At 44.9% G+C, this 20,133-nt stretch overlaps 1 protein-coding gene across 3 annotated transcripts in view; it reads right to left on the bottom strand.

Moving 5' to 3' along the window:
- The window catches only part of LOC134355634 (ceramide synthase 2-like), an 84,940-nt gene that overhangs the window by 24,331 nt on the left and 40,476 nt on the right, over positions 1 to 20,133 (bottom strand). For all 3 annotated transcript variants that reach the window (XM_063065817.1, XM_063065819.1, XM_063065818.1), the window contains exons 4-7: positions 12,392 to 12,510; positions 8,728 to 8,785; positions 4,599 to 4,649; positions 1,546 to 1,638 (exon numbers count right to left, since the gene is read on the bottom strand). In XM_063065817.1, the coding sequence (XP_062921887.1) occupies positions 1,546 to 1,638; positions 4,599 to 4,649; positions 8,728 to 8,785; positions 12,392 to 12,510 (321 nt within the window). The remainder of the gene's footprint in view (positions 1 to 1,545; positions 1,639 to 4,598; positions 4,650 to 8,727; positions 8,786 to 12,391; positions 12,511 to 20,133) is intronic.

Genomic DNA, 20,133 nt, shown 5'->3' with positions numbered 1-20,133 from the left:
TCAGACATGAATAGGGATTGTAAATTAAATTTAAAATGCAGCCCTAAACAAGAGTTTTCCTGGAGCCGTGGACACTAGTTGATTGAAAATCAGACAATGCTGATTAACATCCACTTTGGGTGTCAGGAGTGTGGGTGCCAAGAAGGAAGTCTGTAAAAAATATATGCAATTCAAAGGAGGCACTGTAACTATAGAATTGTCCTGCAGTTACCCTTGATCTTTAGCATATAAAATGTCATGTAATATTGGGTCGAGCAAGCCTCTTCCTCCAAGGTTTTGTTAAATGAATCATTTCTGTATCCGCTAGCTTCAGTGCCTCTCTACTGACCTTGTTCACGTTATAACATACCCCGATTACCAATCTCTTCTGGTAACTGAGCTCCATTTCCCTTATTCCTGCAGTTTTGACTTCACTAAACCCGGTTGAAAGATGGAGGCTCTGGCATTCCTCCTTCAGGTCCAGCAGCTTACTGGCTAAGCTGAGCAGTGACACACTGGCTGGTGCATCCCAACTTTACCTGTCATTGGCCAGACAGGTGTTAATGGAGCAAAACTGCTTCAGTTCCTGAACACCTTGAAAGAACCTGAGCAGCAAGACTCGGGAATTCAGTCACGTCAGATCACGTGGCTCAGCGAAGAGCAAATGGAAAGACTGAAACTGCTAACCTGACATGGAACTTTAAAAAAAAATGGGCGTGCCCATTGGGAAGGATCACCATCTTTTTTTTTTAAATAGGGTAGTATCTTTTACAGATTTACAAATAGCACCTGAGATCCTACAAGGAGTTAATTTTGCATAACAGACAAGAACATTCAATCTCACGAATCTACCACTAGTGTGTCCGAGATCTCATTGGCCCAATTATAGCTAAACCTCTGACTCCAAACTGTGGAATCTCACAGCCTCCCTCTATAAACATTGGCAGTCAGAGTAAAGCATTCCTTACACTTTGATGCAGTGTATTCTTTCCATTTTTCACCCTGATATAATCTCAAATTACGAAGCATCTTTAGCTAGGTGTGAATATTACACAATCTCAAGTGAACTTGGGCCAGGAAGCATCCTCTGGATAAATGTAGATTCAAGAGGGTACAAAACAAACTTCTGAAGGGACACATTAGGTCAGGCAACATCTGTGGAGCAAAGGGATAGCTGATGTTTTGAGTCAGGAACTTGCATCAGGACTTCAGGGGCACCAACTCAAAACATCAACCATTCCTTCGCCTCTACAGATGCTGCCTAACCTGCTGTGTAATTTTTTTTCCAATCCCTAGGTAAACCCTTGTATACTAGCAAATTACTCCTAGGACAGGAGATGAAGAGGAAACCAATCAGTCCATTAGATCATGAATCCCGACTTCAACTATCAAATTTGATTTAATTAATCCTTACGCACTTCTGTTACACAGGCCATCCAATAATACCAGTTTAAAAAGTCTCTATTGGCCTCCCACCCTATTCTCAAAAGTTATTGGTATAAAAGCAGAAATCCAAATTGCTGTATTTATTTTACACTAAACCAACATCCAGAATACAACACTTACCTTTCTTTTTACATCTGATGCGATACTAAACAAGAGTGACCAATAGAAACTCAGTTCAATGATATAGTACCAATATTGGGATGGTAACAATGTCTGTGGAGAGAACAGAGAGACATCCAGCAATGAGGCAAGCTTGCAATATCATTACAGACCTGACACTGTACATAACGGATGAATGAATGAAGATTCTGCCCACAGCCCACTTGACCACGTTCTCCACACTCCTTCTGTGGACTGTTGCATTGCAACAGAAAAGTTTTCTTAAAACTCCATCCTACAAAAATAATACCCTTGTAGCGATCAGTAAAATCATTCCCTAGATCTTTCTAACAGGTTTGAAATTTCAGGGATATTGGGAACAAAGATGCTGACTGGTCTATTAAAGGATGGAAGGCAAGAGGGATTCAATGGCAGAGAGAGTGCACTGAGGTGATCTCACCATAGGACTGACCCATTTTATTGCTGTGGCACACTCACCCCAGTCTGTAAACCCTTTCTGACATCTTCAGAGTACCCAGTCCACCTGGACATCCCCGTCTGGCCTTCTGGCCTCCGTGTCTATACAACCCCAACTGCTGAGCCCAAAGGCACACACTCAACGATTCAGGAACAGCTTCTTCTCCTCTGCCACCTGATTTCTGAATGGGCATTGAACCTATGAACACCTCATTACTTACTTTTTTTAATTTCCTTTTTTTTTTGGCACTACTTATTTAATTTATATAAAGTTAACAACTTTCACGACATATGCTGGCCATATTAAAATTGATCCGATTCCTTTGCCCTTACTCCACCCTGAAGAAAGAGATACCTTTGGCTGTCCCTGTGACGAGGAAGGGTGGCACGGTGGTACAGCCTTTGCCTCCACCGCCAGTTCAATCAAACAATGGAGTCTGGGCACCTTCTCCCACGAGTCTCCCACAATCCAAGAAAGTGCAGGATGGTAGGCTAACCAATCACTACAAATTGCCCATGCTGTGTAGAGCTGATTAGTGAACTCCAGGGAATGTGGGGAGGTTAAAACGGGGTGAGAGTAGGATTAATGTATAGGGATGCTTGATGGTTGGTGTGGATTCAGTGGGCGGAGGTGCCAACGTCCATGCAGACACCGTGACTGCACCACGCCATGGGCCAACCTGCTTATGGAAGGCACAGAGCACCAGATTCCTGACCTGACCGTCTACAAGGATGCGAGATGCATTGAGACACTTACACAGCAATGAATAATGATGCACAAAGTGAAAATGACATGTTTTTCCACGTACCGCTCTGACAATATCTAATTCACATTTCGAGGAGATGTCGCAGATGCTGCTCACCCACCACGATGTAAAATGAGAGTTGCTTATCTTAAGGAATCACAATCCCACATTTCAAATGATGGGCAATCACACAACTGCAGGAAAAGTGCCGATGCCCAGGAAAGAGTTAGCCAGCACACAATCGGTCCACCTGTTTGGATTTAACTCCCCAGCCCGCGGCTGAATACATCTAGAAAACTTGCAGGAATATCCGAGCAGGAAGTTCAATTAGACATTGTGTTTTTAGGCTTGTAACCAGAGCACAGTAGACACAGGGAGGCATCTTGCTCATCTTGTTTGTAACAGGATCCCAGCCAAAGCTGTATAGGACAAAGAGATTCTATACTACCACCACATGACGTCTGCACTGCCTGGACCAGTCAGGTAAAATAAAAGCTCAGGTGGAAGTCAGCCAGGGAAGAGAGATCACAGACTTGTAACTCAAAGGCCAGGGTCAGAAATTAAGAAATGTGAGTTCAAATCCCAACTTGGGAGCTGAGGAATTTGAATTGATCATTAGTCTCGGATCTTATTGGAAAATTTTTGATCTTAGTAATGATGACCAGGAAATGATTGAATTGCCATTAATATTTCACACTACTTCCTCCTCTGCAGTGAAACTGTTTCAATAATACTTCGTGGGGGAGGAAATCTGGCATTCTTACCTGGCCTGGCCCCAGACTTTAAGCCAGGCCACTGCCGTCTCTGAGTTGTATCGTGACTACCATATTGCAATGAAGCAAAACTACAATGATTCTGGTTGTTGACCCTCACGCAGAACTCAGACCTATAAACTTGCTCCCAGCCCTTGCAAAATCCTCCTCACAAACCTCTGGGGAGCAGTGACCACAGTGGGAGACCAGTCCAGATTCAGGGACAGCCTGGCACTTGTAAGGAGAACACTTTACAGACAACATGGACAGCACCTTCACTGCCTGCCCCAAACCGCGGCACGCTGGGTGATCAATCCACTTCCAGGCCACTGGTCTCTCAGTCCATTACCACTGAGAAAGTGAGTTGTGTCCATCCACTGGGTTACACCAGGCAGCTTACCGACAAAAGGGCACTCAAAGCACAGGTACTCTTTCAGCAGCATGTCCTCAGTTAAATTCTTGAAGGGGTAGGTCCAGTGGTATGATTGGGAAAGAAAGAAACCACACAGAGGGAGGCAAGGAGGAACAATTTAAGTGAATGAGTTGAGCTTTTGACCGCAGGAGATATGTCCACTATCAGCAGCCTTGTTTCCATGAGGTACAGTCCCCTGTGGCATTGCCCATTGTTCAGGCACTTCACTTGTGGGGGAAGCCTGGAAGGTTAGGGACCTGCTGTTGGGCTTCAGGGGGGTCTAGTTTTGTCGATTGCGACCAATCAGTGGTAATGGCGTTACCTTGAGATGCTGGGCAGTTGCCTCTATTAAAGTGGACCCACTGACCATGAAACTTCAGGGATGTTATACTTCTAGGCATGAGGCTGTGTTGGCAAAGCATCAGCAGTGGGTCAGTCCTGTCTTTGATCTCAGGAGACAGGAATGAAACCGAACAAAGTTTTCATGAGCGTCATTAGGTTACATTAATATTTTCCTATCACTAACATTGCTCTTGTTTAATAATCTTCACTATTATCAACTATTAGTGCAAACCTAATCAACTTCCTGCATCAAATCCCGGCCGACTCTGCAAAAGTGCAACTGTTAGGACAGAGCCTGCTTGGCCAACATGGTGCAGGAGCAAACTAGCTCTCTGATAGACTCACCTGTTTAGGATATCCCACCCAGACTTCCCATGTGTCATAAAACCATGGTTTCTGTAACAAAGAAAGAAAAGTACAGCCCAGGTTAATTAACTGAAATTAGAACTGCATCGTGACCAAAGTGGACGTGGTCCAATCCAAGCCTCCTCAGAGGAGACGAACAACCTGCCAGAGGAACTCTGTGTCGAGCAGCATCTTTGGGGAGGAAAGGAACGGTTGGCCTGTCAGATCAGAACACCGCTTCAGGATTGACCTGAAACGCTGTCGGCTCTCGCCCCTCCAGAAGACTGCTTTTGCTCCTGATTCCAGTATCTGCAGTCTCTTGCAGCACCATCAGAAAGATCCTGCTTTCCAGAAATGATCTCCAGTTCCTTGAGACGTCCCACGTGGCTCCTGGGCCGACCAATTGTGGCCCCTGTGGGCCTGGAGGGTGAAATGGCAGCACGGTACTGGCGTGCGTGCGGTGTCCATCCACCCACCACTTACCTGCGGCTCACTCAGGTAAAGTCTGGTTGAGAGCACGAGTAACAGTTCCCCTAGGATTGCTTCATCATGAAAAAAAAACTGAAGCAGTAGTACTGTGCAGTAGCCTACATTTACAACGAGTTCCCCGTGGAAAATGAGTATAAATTCACAAAAAGATTTCACAAGCAGCCTTAGTTAAATATTATAACTGATTCCGGCACGTCTCAGACGGAGCAAAGTGACGCAACACAGGAATGTGATCTACTCATCACCCAACACATGGGGCCCCTTCTTGCCTGTACTTGGGCCACAACCTTGCGGAGGTGTCACTTTGACCGAAGGTTATAAAAACTATCTGCTGGAGGAACTCAACAGGTCAGGCAGCATCTGGGGGCAAAGGGATGATCAACATTTCAGATCAAGACCCTGCATCGGAAGGCTGAGAAGAGTGTCACCTGATTGGAGGCAGTCCCGGCACTAACGGGAGATTCAAATCCAATTTATATTGCACAGGAAGGGCATGGGTCCTTTAACTGCTACCTAAGGTACAGGCCACCAAACCTTGTGCTCTTGCTGAGAAGTAAGTTGCGACTTGTGCTTTAATGTGTTAGTTGCCATTGTGCTCTCACTGCTTGCGTCAGGCACTGGTTTACAGGAGCTGGCGTTACACACTGATTCAGCTCTCTCAAGCTTCGCACATTCTGCCGTTGTGCAGTTTAGTTGGATCCTTTAGAAATAAACATGTTAACGCTATCTGACCATCAGCACACTGGGTGGTTCAAAATACAACATCCTTTGTAATGATTCCAACACACAGTTAAATATTGCCTTAATGTAGGAAAACCGGCTTGGAAAATAATGAGTTATGGAGCACTATGGTACAGAGGGAGGCCCTTTGGCCCATCTAGTCTCTGCTGCCCAGTCCCATCTACAAGCACCTGGACCATAGCCTTCCATCTTCCTCTCATCCCCGTACCTATCCAATCTTCTCATAGAAGTAGCATTGAAACCGCGTCCACCACTTGTGCCAAGAGCTTGTTCCATACTCACACCACCTAGTAATTGAAGCTCCCCCTCAGTTTCCCCTTAAATATTTCATCTTTCACTCTGAACCCATGACCTGTGGTTCAAGTCTCATCCAATCTCAGAGGAAAAGCCTGCAGGCATTCACCCTATCTATACCCCTCATAAATTTGTATAACTCTAAATGATCTCCCACCATTCTCCTGCGGTCCAGTGAATAAAGTCCTGACTTATTCAACCTTTCCCTGTAACACCGGTCCTCAAGTCCCAGCAACATTCTCGTAAGTTTTCTCCACACCCTTTCGAGGTATCTCTTCTATAGGTGGGTGAACAGAGCTGCACACAGTACACTAAGTTCAGCCTCACAACTTCAACATAACATCCCGACTCCTGTACTCAGTACCCTGATATTTGAAGGCCAATGTGGCCAAAGCTCTGTTAATGAACCTATCTGGCCAAAAATTGTCTAAAGAGGCGTGCTTTATCTTTGAAAAGGTGGGCGTGGAATCAGTTGATTCTGATATCAGAAACAGCAAGTTAAGGCGAGGGCTGCCAGTGGGAGAATACCAAAGAGGAGCAGATCCCGAATCTTCGCTCTGCCTCTTTTCTAAAAATCCACAAGGGGCGAACTGAAACTTGGTCAATGCAAAGGAATGTAGTCTAGGGCCCATCTCCTGTGTAAATGAAGAGGTGGTGTTGGGTGGGGAAGCTCCCTGGAACAGTGTAAAGAGTGCATCACCCCAGGGACCGCACAAGTAACATAGTTTGTTTTTTCACTACTGATTGTATCGACCATGAATGTGTAAGTTTTTGCACTGTTGCTTCCTTTGCAAGTTTTTTTATTGTGAATAGTCTACTTTTGAAATATTTCTAAAAATCACCTTCAGCAACACATACAGCAACAATGGAACAATGCAGGGATTACTAAGGATGACATGTATTCATGAAGCATTCAGTGTTTTTCATGATCTGTGACTGTTCCCTGAGTTAAAACATCTGTTGCTGAAAGATCGTCAACTTAGTAAAAGATGAACTTTGGTCGGCCCAAAGCTTGCTGGCCTTCCAGCGCAAGGAGATGTCTAGAAGTGAATATAGCTGACTGGCACACTCCAGCATGCCAAGGGACACACTGAAGTTGGGAAGGACCAAAGTCTAGGATCCTGCCGCCACTTTCTGGCCAAAAATTGTCTAAAGAGGCGTGCTTTATCTTTGAAAAGGTGGGTGTGGAATCAGTTGATTCTGATATCAGACACAGCAAGTTAAGGTGCGTCTCAGTGTTGTGTAAAACTGTGTGTAACATGGGGCTCGGTGTTGTGTAACAGCTCCTCATGGGGACATGGTTAAGGACAAAATAAGTGGCATTGACATGATGTAGGAAGATGAATTGAGTAACATATACCAGAAGTACAATCGGTACACATCTTTCTCTACATTTACTGAACCATCAATTCATTTTCCTACAAAATGATTGAGGTCCTCAGTGTCTATGACTTCAGCATATTAATGAGACTGTGTTGGTACCACCCTAAAATTTATGCCAGTAAAGACTCACAGACGTCACCTGATGTAACCAGCAGTTTTAGGATGGAACCACACCCCAAGTTTCACCATCACTTTTTTTGTTACAGCTGTGGGTGTGGCCAGTATAGAATCATCAGATTAATCTTGAGGGTTGCAGTGCCAAGGGACATGGGAAACAGAGGGAGAAAAGCAGCAGTAGTCTATGAGGGGGTAGAGTATAGATTTCGTTGCCCTGGTCTCACACTGCAGGCCCTGTCCAAGATTGCGTTGTTTTGGGTGGCTTTGGTGGGTGCCTGTTTGCTGGACAGTTAAAGTAGTGACCGCATTGGACTCTACTTGCTGAGTCAGGTGGGGGTGTGCAGATACAATAGATGTGTTTTAAGATGCACCTTAAATGCTTCTATCGATAGGTACATTAATATGCAGTTGGAAGGATACGTGCAAGGTGCAGGAAGCAGGGATTACTTGTGTCATTAACCAGCAAGTTTGGTCAGCTGAAGGGCCTGTATTTCTACTGTTTTACATTCTAGAGGGATGCAACACAGAAGCAGGCTTTTCAGCCCAGAGTCTATGTTGACTGTCCATTCACAATAATCATCCATAAATTCCACTTCTTTAAAAATTCTCTCCACATTCCCATCAATTCCCCCCTCCCCCCAGATTCCAACACTCGTCTACACACCTGAAGCACTTTATGGCAGCCTACCGACCAGTGAGACTGTGGGGTGTGGAGGAAACCAGAACACCTGGGAAACCCACGTGGCCACAATGAGAACGTGCAAACTCGCACAGACAGCGTTACAAGTCAGGATTTCATCTGGGCTCTGACATGGTGAGGCAGTGGCCCTATTCTCTATACACAGTGTCTACCCCCTTTCTCACCAACCCCTGCTGGAGATAAGGAAACATTCAGCCAACCACATTAGCAGCCGGGTTCAAACAGCCACACACAGCAGGAAGGATGTGGTAAATGCACTGCTTGGATTTTCACTCACTTCCTGCCTCATTTCCAGGAATCAATGGAAAGGCTTGTGGTCTATCAAAATTCAACTTGTCCAAGGCTCCCTGGCATGAAGGTGCTGAGACAGGTTTAGTGCAGCGAATTGTAGAGTGAAGTACTTACATCAATGAGGACAGCAATCCCTCCGATAAATGCTAGGAGATAAAATGTACAACGCCAGCTAGAAAACAAAAGTGTTTATTCCATACGTTATCTCTCTGCACTGACTGCAATGAAGGAACATGTGTTAATTTTTCAACAGCAAGAAAAAAAAAGACTGCTTCACATATCAACAGCCACACAGCCCATCAAGTTTATACTGGTTCTAAACACATTCCCAACAGCCCCATTCCCGGGTTACGTCTCTGTAATCTGCTCTCTCACACACATTCCTATTAACTACCCCTCGATCCTCCTGCCACCCTCCTCTACTCTAGATAATTTATAGAAGCTAGTCTACTGCTAACTGGTCGTTCGGGCCTTTGGGCTTGTGTCATTTCTCTTGAAGGCGAAATAATCCAAGTCTCCAGCCCATTCCCCACAGTAGTTACAACCATGCTGCAGACCCACGCTGATACCGGTTGGTGTGGAGAGAGCAGGAGCCCGGAACAGACCTGGGGAAACCATAGAACCATAGCAACTACAGCACAGAAACAGGCCTTTTGGCCCAAGGAAGGAGAAGTAGTACCTGCTGCTGAAGGTGCAAATGTGGATTCTGAACACTCTGAAACAGAATAAATAAGTGCCCAATCCGCTTCCTACGTCAGACAGTAATTATTGCCAGTGCTATCATGTTTGCTGTTGTGTGCTGGGGCAGCGGGCTGAGGGTGGCAGACACCAACAGAATCAACAAACTCATTTGTAAGGCCAGTGGTGTTGTGGGGATGAAACTGGACTCTCTCACGGTGGTGTCTGAAAAAAGGATGCTGTCTAAGTTGCATGCCATCTTGGACAATGTCTCCCATCCACTACATAATGTACTGGTTGGGCACAGGAGTACATTCAGCCAGAGACTCATTCCCCTGAGATGCAACACAGAGCGTCATAGGAAGTCATTCCTGCCTGTGGCCATCAAACTTTACAACTCCTCCCTTGGAGGGTCAGACACCCTGAGCCAATAGGCTGGTCCTGGACTTATTTCTATCTGGCATAATTTACATATTATTATTTAATTATTTATGGTTTTATATTACTATATTTATACTCTATTCTTGGTTGGTGCAACTGTAACGAAACCCAGTTTCCCTCGGGATCAATAAAGTATGTCTGTCTGTCTATCTTAACAAGGACAACCGAGGGCTGCAGTTTCACTTCCTGCTCAGAAGAGTCCCGTGTCTGATCTGCTGAAACCGCTATCCAAATGGAATGGGATTAGAGTTTAAAATCAAGGTGGCAACCTTGTCACACTGTGTGGTCTAAACACCCCAGTCAATCAGCTGGGAGCCTCAGCTCTCAATCCTGACTGAAGCAGCTCAGAGGGCCACTATGCAAAATGCAAATGAGGAACCTGGAAGACAAGAAAGACAAGAAAGACAAGATGCTTCCGAGAAAAAAGACAAACAAGGACTTCTCCCACCTTAACCCCTGCATGTGACGATGGAGGCAGTACTCTGGTGTGGATGGGTTGATGCCTGACCGACAGAAAACGATTGGAATACTTGGATCACTTTTGGAATGGCCAACCATAACTCGTGCACTGCACGGTTATCAGTACTTGCATCACAGCTATTAACAACCTGTATCAATAATTTGGATGGAAGCATTGAATACGCACCAGCCATGTATAACAGAGTAACAAAGATGATATGAAGGGGATGCAGAGAGATAGAGTAGATTAAATAAGTGGGCAGGAAGTTGGCAGACGGAAAATAATGTGGGAAAATTAGGTTGTTTGTTTTATTTATTTATTTATTACAGAATAGACCTTTTGAGCCACACCACACAGCAACCCCTGATTTAATCCTAGTCTAACCACAGGACAATCAACAATGACTTACTAACCTACAATCTGGTTCGTCTTTGGACTGTGGAGGAAACCCACGCGGTCACGGGGAGAAAGTACAAACTCCGTACAGGCAGTGGCGGGAATTGAACCAGGGTCGCCTCGCCGCACCATAAAGAGCTGTGCTAACCACTATGCTGCCATGCTGCCACAATTATTTATGCCATTCTACTATTTAAATAAAGCGAGACTACAAAATACAGCACAAGGGCCCTAATGGAAAGTGTAGTGAACTGATGCAGCAGTAATAAGGAAAGCCAATGAATTTCATATTTTAGTGCAAGGGGCATGGCGCACAGAGGTAGTGAGTTAGAACGCAACTTCACCGAGTGTCGGTGAGCTGATCTGGAGGACTGCACACAGGTCTGGCCTTTCCATATTCAGATTCTGCTTGTGCTGAAGTTGTCAAGTAAGGATGGTTCCGTTGATTCCTACAATGTGTTAATGTATCAACACCCTAGTTGGGTGGTCTTTCATTGACCCTGTTATAGTTACTATTCCGTTCCTCCAGCATTTTGTGTGTGTTGCTTGGATTTCTAGCATCTGCAGATTTGCTCTTGTTAGTGATAGTTACTGTTCCATAGGTTTGAAGAAAATGAATCTCAGGGTTGTATATGGAGACATACATGTTCTTTGGTAAGAAACTTTACTTCGAGAAGTCGTGCAGAAGGGCCTGTACTCATTGGAGTTTGTAAGAATGAGGTTCTTACTGCAACCCAGTAGATTCCAAGAGAGTTGCTAAGAGATGACTGTTGCATTATTTATGCAAGTTACAGCATTCTTCTACACTTTGCACTGTATTGCTGCTGTTAAACACCAAGCTTCGTTGTCAGTTCTAATAAACTTAGTTCTGATTCAGGACATTTCCTCTGGTGGCAATAATCAGATCTAAGGAGTATGGTTTCTGGACAGAGCCTCCCATTTCAAACGGGCGAGCGATTTCTTCTCTCAGAGTCTCAAGAATGACTGGAATTCTCTACCCGAAGCAGTTGGCTCTCCTCTCCCGTCCACCTACAAAGGGAGCTTTTAATCTCTCCCCACACTGCTCTCAGATCAGTAATTACACTTCCTCTCCCATAAGCAAGGTCACTGAAAGCAGGGAGAGGAAAAGGAATCTATTACCAGTATTACCCTCCTTGAGAATGATCCCTCTGACACCTTCAGCGATGCCTCTCTGAGTGCACAAAGCAGTCACGTGAAGACTAAAGAGTCAGACAAAGTGGGAACTGCAAGGACAGGACCTTTCTGAGGATGGCGATCAGGGCAGCCTGTTGAGAGTCCTCTCCAATGAATGCCACTCATTGACTCATTCCCCAATACCTTTTTTTTTGGAAGGTATTTTGGAAGTAATAAGAGTAATAATTGCTCCCACCACTCTTCCCACCGGTGCCTTCCAGATCACTCAGCAACAAGCGTCACATAGAAAGAAATCCTCTCTGGTTATTTTCACCTCTGATCACTGACCCTCGAGCCAACAGAAACATTTCTTCATTTATAGAGAGAGATCTGGGGATTCACATGCACAAATCACTGAAAATTTGCATGTTACAGCAAGTAAATTACAAAAATTAGATGAATGCTCATATCTTGCTGGAAAGGGAAGGGGGGATAAAAGTTGGGAATTTGTGCTTCAAGGCGTTAGTGCGTGCACATTTTTTTCTAAAGTAGGTTGTTCCTTTTCACTCAAAACTTCTGTTCTTTACAGCAATACAGCTATTGTTTCCCAAACAATCTGGTATTCTGATAAATTAAGAAAGATCTGAAGGAACATCATTTGAAACTTACCAAGCTTCTCGAAATTTCTTCATCAAGCTTGGTCTGTCTTGATTTCGTCTTCTTCGAAACCATCTCTCTACCATCCGTATAGAGTAGCTGCTTTTCTTTGACAAGCCTTCCAACTGTGACTGTGAATAGAATGAAAAATTACCATCAATTACAATGAACAAAGAAATCTTTAGAATAAGTGGCAACCTATATAATATTCCCTCTCAATTAACAGCTCCAAATATTTGTTCAAAAAAAATGCAGGTTGCTTAGATTGGATATTTGCGCTGATAAGAGACAAACGTTTATAATAGGTAGTCTCCAACTCAATAGCATGAATATTGATTTCTCCTTCTGGTTAAAAAAAAATCCCCCTGCCCGCCTCTTCTTTTAGTCTTCACTCTAGCCTCTACCCATCTATCACCTCCCCCTGGGTCCCCACTTTCTTGCCTTTCTCCCATAGTCCATTCTCCTCTCCTTTGCCTTTCCCCACCCACTTGGCTTCACCTATCATCTTCGAATTATTCCCCACTTCCCCACACCCCACCTTTTTATTCTGGCATCTTCCCCCCTTTCCTTTTCAGTCCTGAAGAAGGGTCTTGGCCTGAAAGGCATTTCTACAGATGCTGCCTGATCTGCTGAGTTCCTCCAGCATTTTGTGTGTGTTGCTTCCTACTTCCAGCGTCTGTAGATTTTCTCATGTTTGTGTTGAATAAAGAAACTCTCATCGCTGAGACATTGTTACTGGACGTACTGCAGGAACCAGATCTGGGAAGATAGGCCCCCAGAAATGTGACTTATTCTCATGAGAAAAAATGGAACTAAAACAAGGAGGAGCAGAAGCTGGTGACTAGAGAACTTTGGCTTCCTCATTCAAGCACAGATACACTTGCAAAGGCAGTAGTTAAAGAAGGTTTGCCTAATTAATTCCTGGGGTGAGGTGGTTGAGATCCAAGGTAAAACAGACTAGGTTAGGCTGCCACTGATTGGAACTTGAGTGGCCAACTCAGAAATTAAGGATGTCATCAATTTGAAGGAAAGGCTATAATACAATGTTACAAAGATTAATGGCCGTGTATTGGTTTGAGAATTTTATTTTTAAAGGAGCTATTAAAAGATGACCAAGAAAAAAATCACTGAGGGAGGAGATAAGGAAAAACTAGTAAATCCAGGTTGAAATCCTCCAGTCCAGCATTCTATGTTGCAGCAATTCCCAGAGTCAGGTACTTTTTGAACCATTTGAGCCAATAATATGAAATAAAAATGGCAGAGATTCAAAATAATTATGTTGGATCGGTTTTTGTGGAGAAGACACCAAAAAGTGTATAACAGATAGGCAGGGATAACGTCTTTATCAGCAGAGTAAAAGAACCAGGCCATCCAATGGTGCTGAAGTGTGCTGAGCTGATGGCCTACATTCTAGAGTTTTAAAGGAAGTGACCACAGAGACAGTGGAGGCACTGGCTGCAATGCTACCCAAGTGTTCAAGGTCATCGTCACCTTCTTCCTGCTGCAGTCAGAGATCGCCACCTGCTTCAAAAGGGCAGCAATCCTGCCAGTGCCCAGGAAGAGCTGGGCAAGCTGCCTCAATGACTACCATCTGGTAGCACCCACATCTACCGTGATGAAGTGCTTTGAGAGGTTGGTCATGCCTAGACTTAACTCTTACCTAAGCAAGGGTACGGACCTGTTGTAATTTGCCTATCGCCACAACTGGTCCACAGTGGACACAATCTTACTGATTCTCCAGTTGAACTCTGACCACCTGAACAATAGCAATGCCTATGTCAGGCTGCTGGTTGTCAAATACAGCTTGATGTTCAACAGAATCATTCCTGCAGTATTAATCGACAAGCTTTAAAACCTGGGCCTTAGTACCTCCCTCTGCAACTGGATTAACTTCACTGAGACCATAGCGTCTCAATGACTATCGTCTAAGTAGCATTTCACGACGCTATGAAATGCTTTGAGAGGTTGGTGATGAAACACGTCAACTCCTGCATGAGAAGCAACTTAGATCCGGTCCAATTTGCCTACTGGCACAACAGGTCCACAGCAGATACTAATTCATCGGCTCTTCACTCAACCCTGGAACATCTGGACAGCAAAGATGCATGCATCAGGATGCTCTTTATAGACTACAGCTCATCATCCCCTCAAAACTAATCAATAAACTTCAAGACCTTGGCCTCAGTAACTACTTGTGCAATTGGATCCTCAATTTCCTCACTTGCAGCCCATCCGTCAGTTCGGATTAGCATCAGCGCAGGTGCACCGCAAGGCTGTGTGCTTAGCCTCCGGTTCTTCTTGCTTTGCACTTATGACTGTGTGGCAAAGCACAGCTTCAATGCCATATTTAAGTTTGCTGATGACACCACTGTCACTGACCGAATTAAAGGAAGTAACTAATCAACATAAAGGAGGGAGATTGAAAATCTGCCTGAGTGGTGCCACAACAGCACCCTCTCACTCAATGTCAGCAAGACCAAGGAGCTGGTTACTGACTTCAGGAGGAGGAAACTGAAGGCCCATGAGGCAGTCCTCATTGGGGGATCAAAGGTGGAGAGGGTCAGCAATAATGTTCCCTTTAATTTGTAATGACCAGTGTGCAGAAAAATCTTATGCTGTGCAATTCCTTTTGTTATTGTCCAGTGACAACAACGTGTGCACACTTTAATAAAATATAAATAAATTGGTTCGAAAATCTGGAGGCAAATCATCACAAACTCCATGTTGTCAACACCATCCACATTAGAAACCGGAAAAGGAAACGTGATTGTGTACAAGCCACACACATCAAAGTTGCTGGTGAACGCAGCAGGCCAGGCAGCGTCTCTAGGAAGAGGTACAGTCGACGTTTCAGGCTGAGACCCTTCGTCAGGACTAACTGAAAGAAGAGCTAGCAAGAGATTTGAAAGTGGGAGGGGGAGGGGGAGATTCAAAAAGATAGGAGAAGACAGGAGGGGGAGGGATGGAGCCAAGAGCTGGACAGGTGATAGGCAAAAGGGATATGAGAGGATCATGGGACAGGAGGTCCGGGAAGAAAGACAAGGGGGAGGGGGGGAACCCAGAGGATGGGCAAGGGGTACAGGGGTATAGTGAGAGGGACAGAGAGAGAAAAAGAACGTGTATATAAATAAATAACAGATGCCCCACCTCCCCCTCATACCCCACCCGTTATTTATTTATATACACACATTCTTTTTCTCTCTCTCCTTTTTCTCCCTCTGTCCCTTTCACTATACCCCTTGCCCATCCTCTGGGTTTTCCCCCCCCTCCCCCTTTTCCTTCCTGGGCCTCCCGTCCCATGATCCTCTCATAACCCTTTTGCCAATCAACTGTCCAGCTCTTGGCCCCATCCCTCCCCCTCCTGTCTTCTCCTATCATTTTGGATCTTCCCCCTCCCCCTCCCCCTCTCAAACCTCTTACTAGGTCTTCTTTTAGTTAGTCCTGACGATGGGTCTCGGCCTGAAACGTCGACTGTACCTCTTCCTAGAGATGCTGCCTGGCCTGCTGCGTTCACCAGCAACTTTGATGTGTGTGGCTTGAATTTCCAGCATCTGCAGATTTCCTCGTGTTTGTGATTGTGTACAATCATGAAATATACTTAACATGCCAATGAGGTGGAGGGTGACAACCCATTGTGCGCCGCTTAAAATCCTCTGTGCGCTAGTGGCAAAAGATGTGTGTGTATGCACACTTGTATGCCTGAGAGGGAACACTGGTCAACAACTTTAAATTCCAAAAGGCACAGCAGTGCCTCTACTTCCTTACAAGTTAGCGAAGGTTTGGCATGACATTTAATACCGTGACAAACTTCTGTAGATGTGTGGTGGAGCGTATATTGTCTGGTTACATCATAACACCAATGCCACTGAATGAAAAATCCCAAAAAAAATAGTGGATACAGCCCAGTCCATCATGCATAGAGCCCTCCCCTGCATTGAGCACATCTACATGAAGCATTGTTGCAGGAGTGCAGCATCCATGATCAGGGACCCCATCGCCCAGGTCTTGCTCTCTTCTAACTGTTGCCATCAGGAAGGAGCTACAGGAGCCTCAGGACGCTCACCACAAAGTTCAGGAACAGCTATTACCCTTCAGCCATCAGGCTCTTGAATCTCATTCAACTTAACTTGGCCCATCACTGAACTGTTCCCAGAACTTAAGGACTCTTCATCTCATGTTCTCGGTATTTATTCATTCTCTTTTGTATTTGCAGTTTGCTACCTTTTGCTTACTGGTTGTTTGCTCTGTTGGGTGCGTCTTCCATTGATCCTACCATGGTTCTTGGATTGACTGAGTATGCCCACAAGAAAACAAATCTCAGGGCTGTATATGGAGCATACATGTACTTTGATAATAAATTTACTTTGAACTTTGAGAAATAACATCCTCTTTGCTAACATTTAACACAGGTGCACTTCAAGGCTGCATTTCTCCATTCTCCCTACACTCATTACTGTGGGGATAGCCACAGCTCAAACACCATTTATAAATTCGACGGTGATGCCACTGTTGTTGTCAGAATCTCAGATGCCGACGACGAGGTGTACAGGAGTGAGAAAGATTGACTGGTTAACTGATGTTGCAATGAACAGCCTTGCGCTCAACATCGGCAAGACTGAGAAACTGACTGGGAACCTCAGGAAAGGGAAGTCAGGAGAACACACTCAAGTGTGAGCAAATGTGACAGAGGTATTTATACAACTATTAGATAGGCACATGGATATCCAGAGTGTCGAAGGATATGGACATTATGTAGGCAGAAGGGGTTAGTTTAATTGGATATAAATGACTAGTTTAACTAGTTTGGCAGAGCTTTGTGGGCTGTAGGGCCCATTCCTGTACACTACTGTTCTGTGTTGTGGCAGCCTCCTGTGCCCGCTTCTCAATTCAGTGACATCGATACTGATCCAACCTTGACCTCAGCAGCACCTTCTCACTCTTTGACTCTGAATCAGAATCAGGTCTATTATTACCAACATTTGTCGTGAAATATGCTGATTGTGGCAGCTGTAAGCAGACATCCCACCCTGCAAAAACTCATTTCAGGGAGGTAGCACCATCAATTTGTGGGAGACTCCCGGAACTTCCGGGAGAGATGGGATGTCTGCAATAGAGTAGCTCCTTAGCAGCTAGTCAGCTAGTTTAAATAATGTTAGCTATGCTAATGAACGAATGACACCTGTTAAACTCACCTCACCATGTCTTTTACAGTCTTAACCCACCATGGGCAATAGAAAAGTCACTGTTGCAAACAGTGCAGCGAGCAACACTGTCATTATTTTTGACCCCTATTAGGCAGGGGTACACTTTAGAGTAGTCAGGGGTGACGTACGTTTTATTTTTTTTTTTTGGAACACTCTGCCATGGCGCGTGCTCTCTCTCTCACGCTCTCTCTCGTGGTCTCTCTCGTGTGCGCTCTCTCGCTCGCTCTCAAAAAAATTTATTTCCAGGACATTGCATATAATTTGCGGGCATCAGGGAGCCATTATTAATATGCCGGAGCTTCCCGGAACTTCTGGGAGAGGTGGGATGTCTGTGTAAGCCATCAAAATAAATAAACAGCGCGAAGCAGGAATAGTGTGGTAGTGTTCATGAACTGGTCTAAAATCTAATGGGAGAGTGAGCAGCTTCAGGTTCCTGGGCCATCAACATCACAGAGGATCTGTCCTGGGCCTATTCAGGTAATCGTGAAGAAGGCACATCAGAGGCTTTACTCCATCAGAGAACTGGTGTGACTGGCACATTTCTACAGATGTACGGTGAAGAGTATTCTGACTGGCTGCATCACTGCCTGGCAAAGAGCCTCTAATGCAGACGATCAAAAGAGGCCGCACAGGGTTGTCGACGCAGACAGCTCCATCGCAGGCACAACTCTCCGCACCATCGAGGCAGTACCTCAAGGAGAAAGCACCCATCATTGAGGATCCTCACGGTCCGGGACTTGCCGTCTTCTCTTCAGGGGGGAGGTACAGGGGCCAGAAGACATATAACATTTTAGGACCAGCTTCTTCCCCTCCACTATCAGATGTTATATACACATTTCTTATCGTAATTCATAGTTCTAACAATTATGAACTGTGATATACCGCAGTCGCAAAACAACACATTTCATGACATATGCCCGTGATATTAGAACATAGAATAGTAGAGCACAGTACAGGCCCTTCAGCCCACAATGTTGTGCTGACCCTTAAGCCCTGCCTCCCATATAACCCCCCACCTTAAATTCCTCCATATACCTGTCTATTAAACAGTATATTAAACCCGATTCTGAAATTTTCCACCCACAGTAGATGTGGAGGCTGAGGACATTCAGGCCTCCAATAAGCAGTGTTCTGTGAATCAAGTGCTACAGCAAACTGGCAGTAAAATGGAATGGAGGCAAGGATCTTATCAGCCTCATCTTTACTGAATGGCAAAGCAGGCTCCAGGGGCCTACTGACATACTCTGGCTCCTACTCCTGATGCCTCCTGCCATCTGGAAAAAGGCACCGAAGCACTCGGGCTCTCACAGCCAGACTACGCAACAGTTTCTTCCCCCAAGCCATCAGACTCCTCAATACCCTGAGCCTGGCTTGACACCAACCTACTGCCCTCTACTGTGCCTACTGTCTTGTTTATTATTTATTATTATTTATTGTAGTGCCGGCACTGTTTTGTGCACTTTATGCAGTCCTGGATAGGTCTGTAGTCTAGTGTAGTTTTTGTGTTTTTTTCTTATGTAGTTCAGTGTAGTTTTTGTATTGTTTCATGTAGCACCATGGTCCTGCAAAACATTTGTCTCATTTTTACTATGTTCTGTACCAGCAGTTATGATTGAAATGACAATAAAAAGTGACTTGTCTTGACTACACTAACACAGTATTATGCAGTTCTACATGATTATCAGCTTGCAGTGCAGCTGTAGTATTCCCTTGAATGAAGACTGGTTACCGGACTCTAGCCCATCATATGTCAGGTTTGAGAGTATATACTGCTACGCCATGAGCAGGGTCTAACTGTGCTAACCTGATTTAGTACTTAATCCCCGGTCACTGTGATTCCATTAGTGTTACAGCATGTTGGAGATTACTACTCCTAAACATCAGCTCAGATCTGGGCTGCAAATCCAGGCTCGGGTTGGGTTCAAATCACTTGTAGTCAGTTTGGGGTAAGGTTTTAGTCATATAATTTACATTCTGAACTCTATGCCCTGCCTCAGTGTTTGGGGGGGGGGGGGGAAGAGGGCGTGAACCCACGCTCTGAAGGCAGATCTTTGACTTGAGATGCTAATTCAGTTTCTCTTCCACCAATGTCACCAAACCGCCTTAGAGATTGATCTTTTTGAATGCACAACCTTCTGACTTCAGGATGAGTGAGAAACAGCAAAGGTCACTGCTCCTCAGACAGAGAGAAGATAGCAAAGGACAGAGGAACCAAAGCTGCATGACGTACGTTCGACTGAGGAAATATTCCTCAAGAGCAAATCCCCCTGAAGTGTCCAGACTGGAAGAAGATAAAGTGCACTCGATAACATTGCCTGAGAAGTTAGAGAGGAGGAATGAGGAGGAACATCTGGCAAGAAAAGTCACAGAGAGAAATGAGAATGTGGAGTGTGCTGTTTGACAAGAGTTCAGGGTTGCTCTTCTCGAATGTGCTCCTGGCTCCAGCATTTCTACTTCACTAAAGAGGTTAAATCTCCTTCCTGAAAATGACTCCCAACAGATTTACCCTGATGGCAACTGCAATAAAGGATGTTTCTGTCTCTGTGGCTC

This window comes from Mobula hypostoma, chromosome 13 (assembly GCF_963921235.1).
Source record: "Mobula hypostoma chromosome 13, sMobHyp1.1, whole genome shotgun sequence".
Taxonomy (NCBI): Eukaryota; Metazoa; Chordata; class Chondrichthyes; order Myliobatiformes; family Myliobatidae; genus Mobula; species Mobula hypostoma.
The sequence above is the reverse complement of the archived record's forward strand: the minus strand, read 5'-3'. Positions and strand labels throughout refer to the sequence as shown.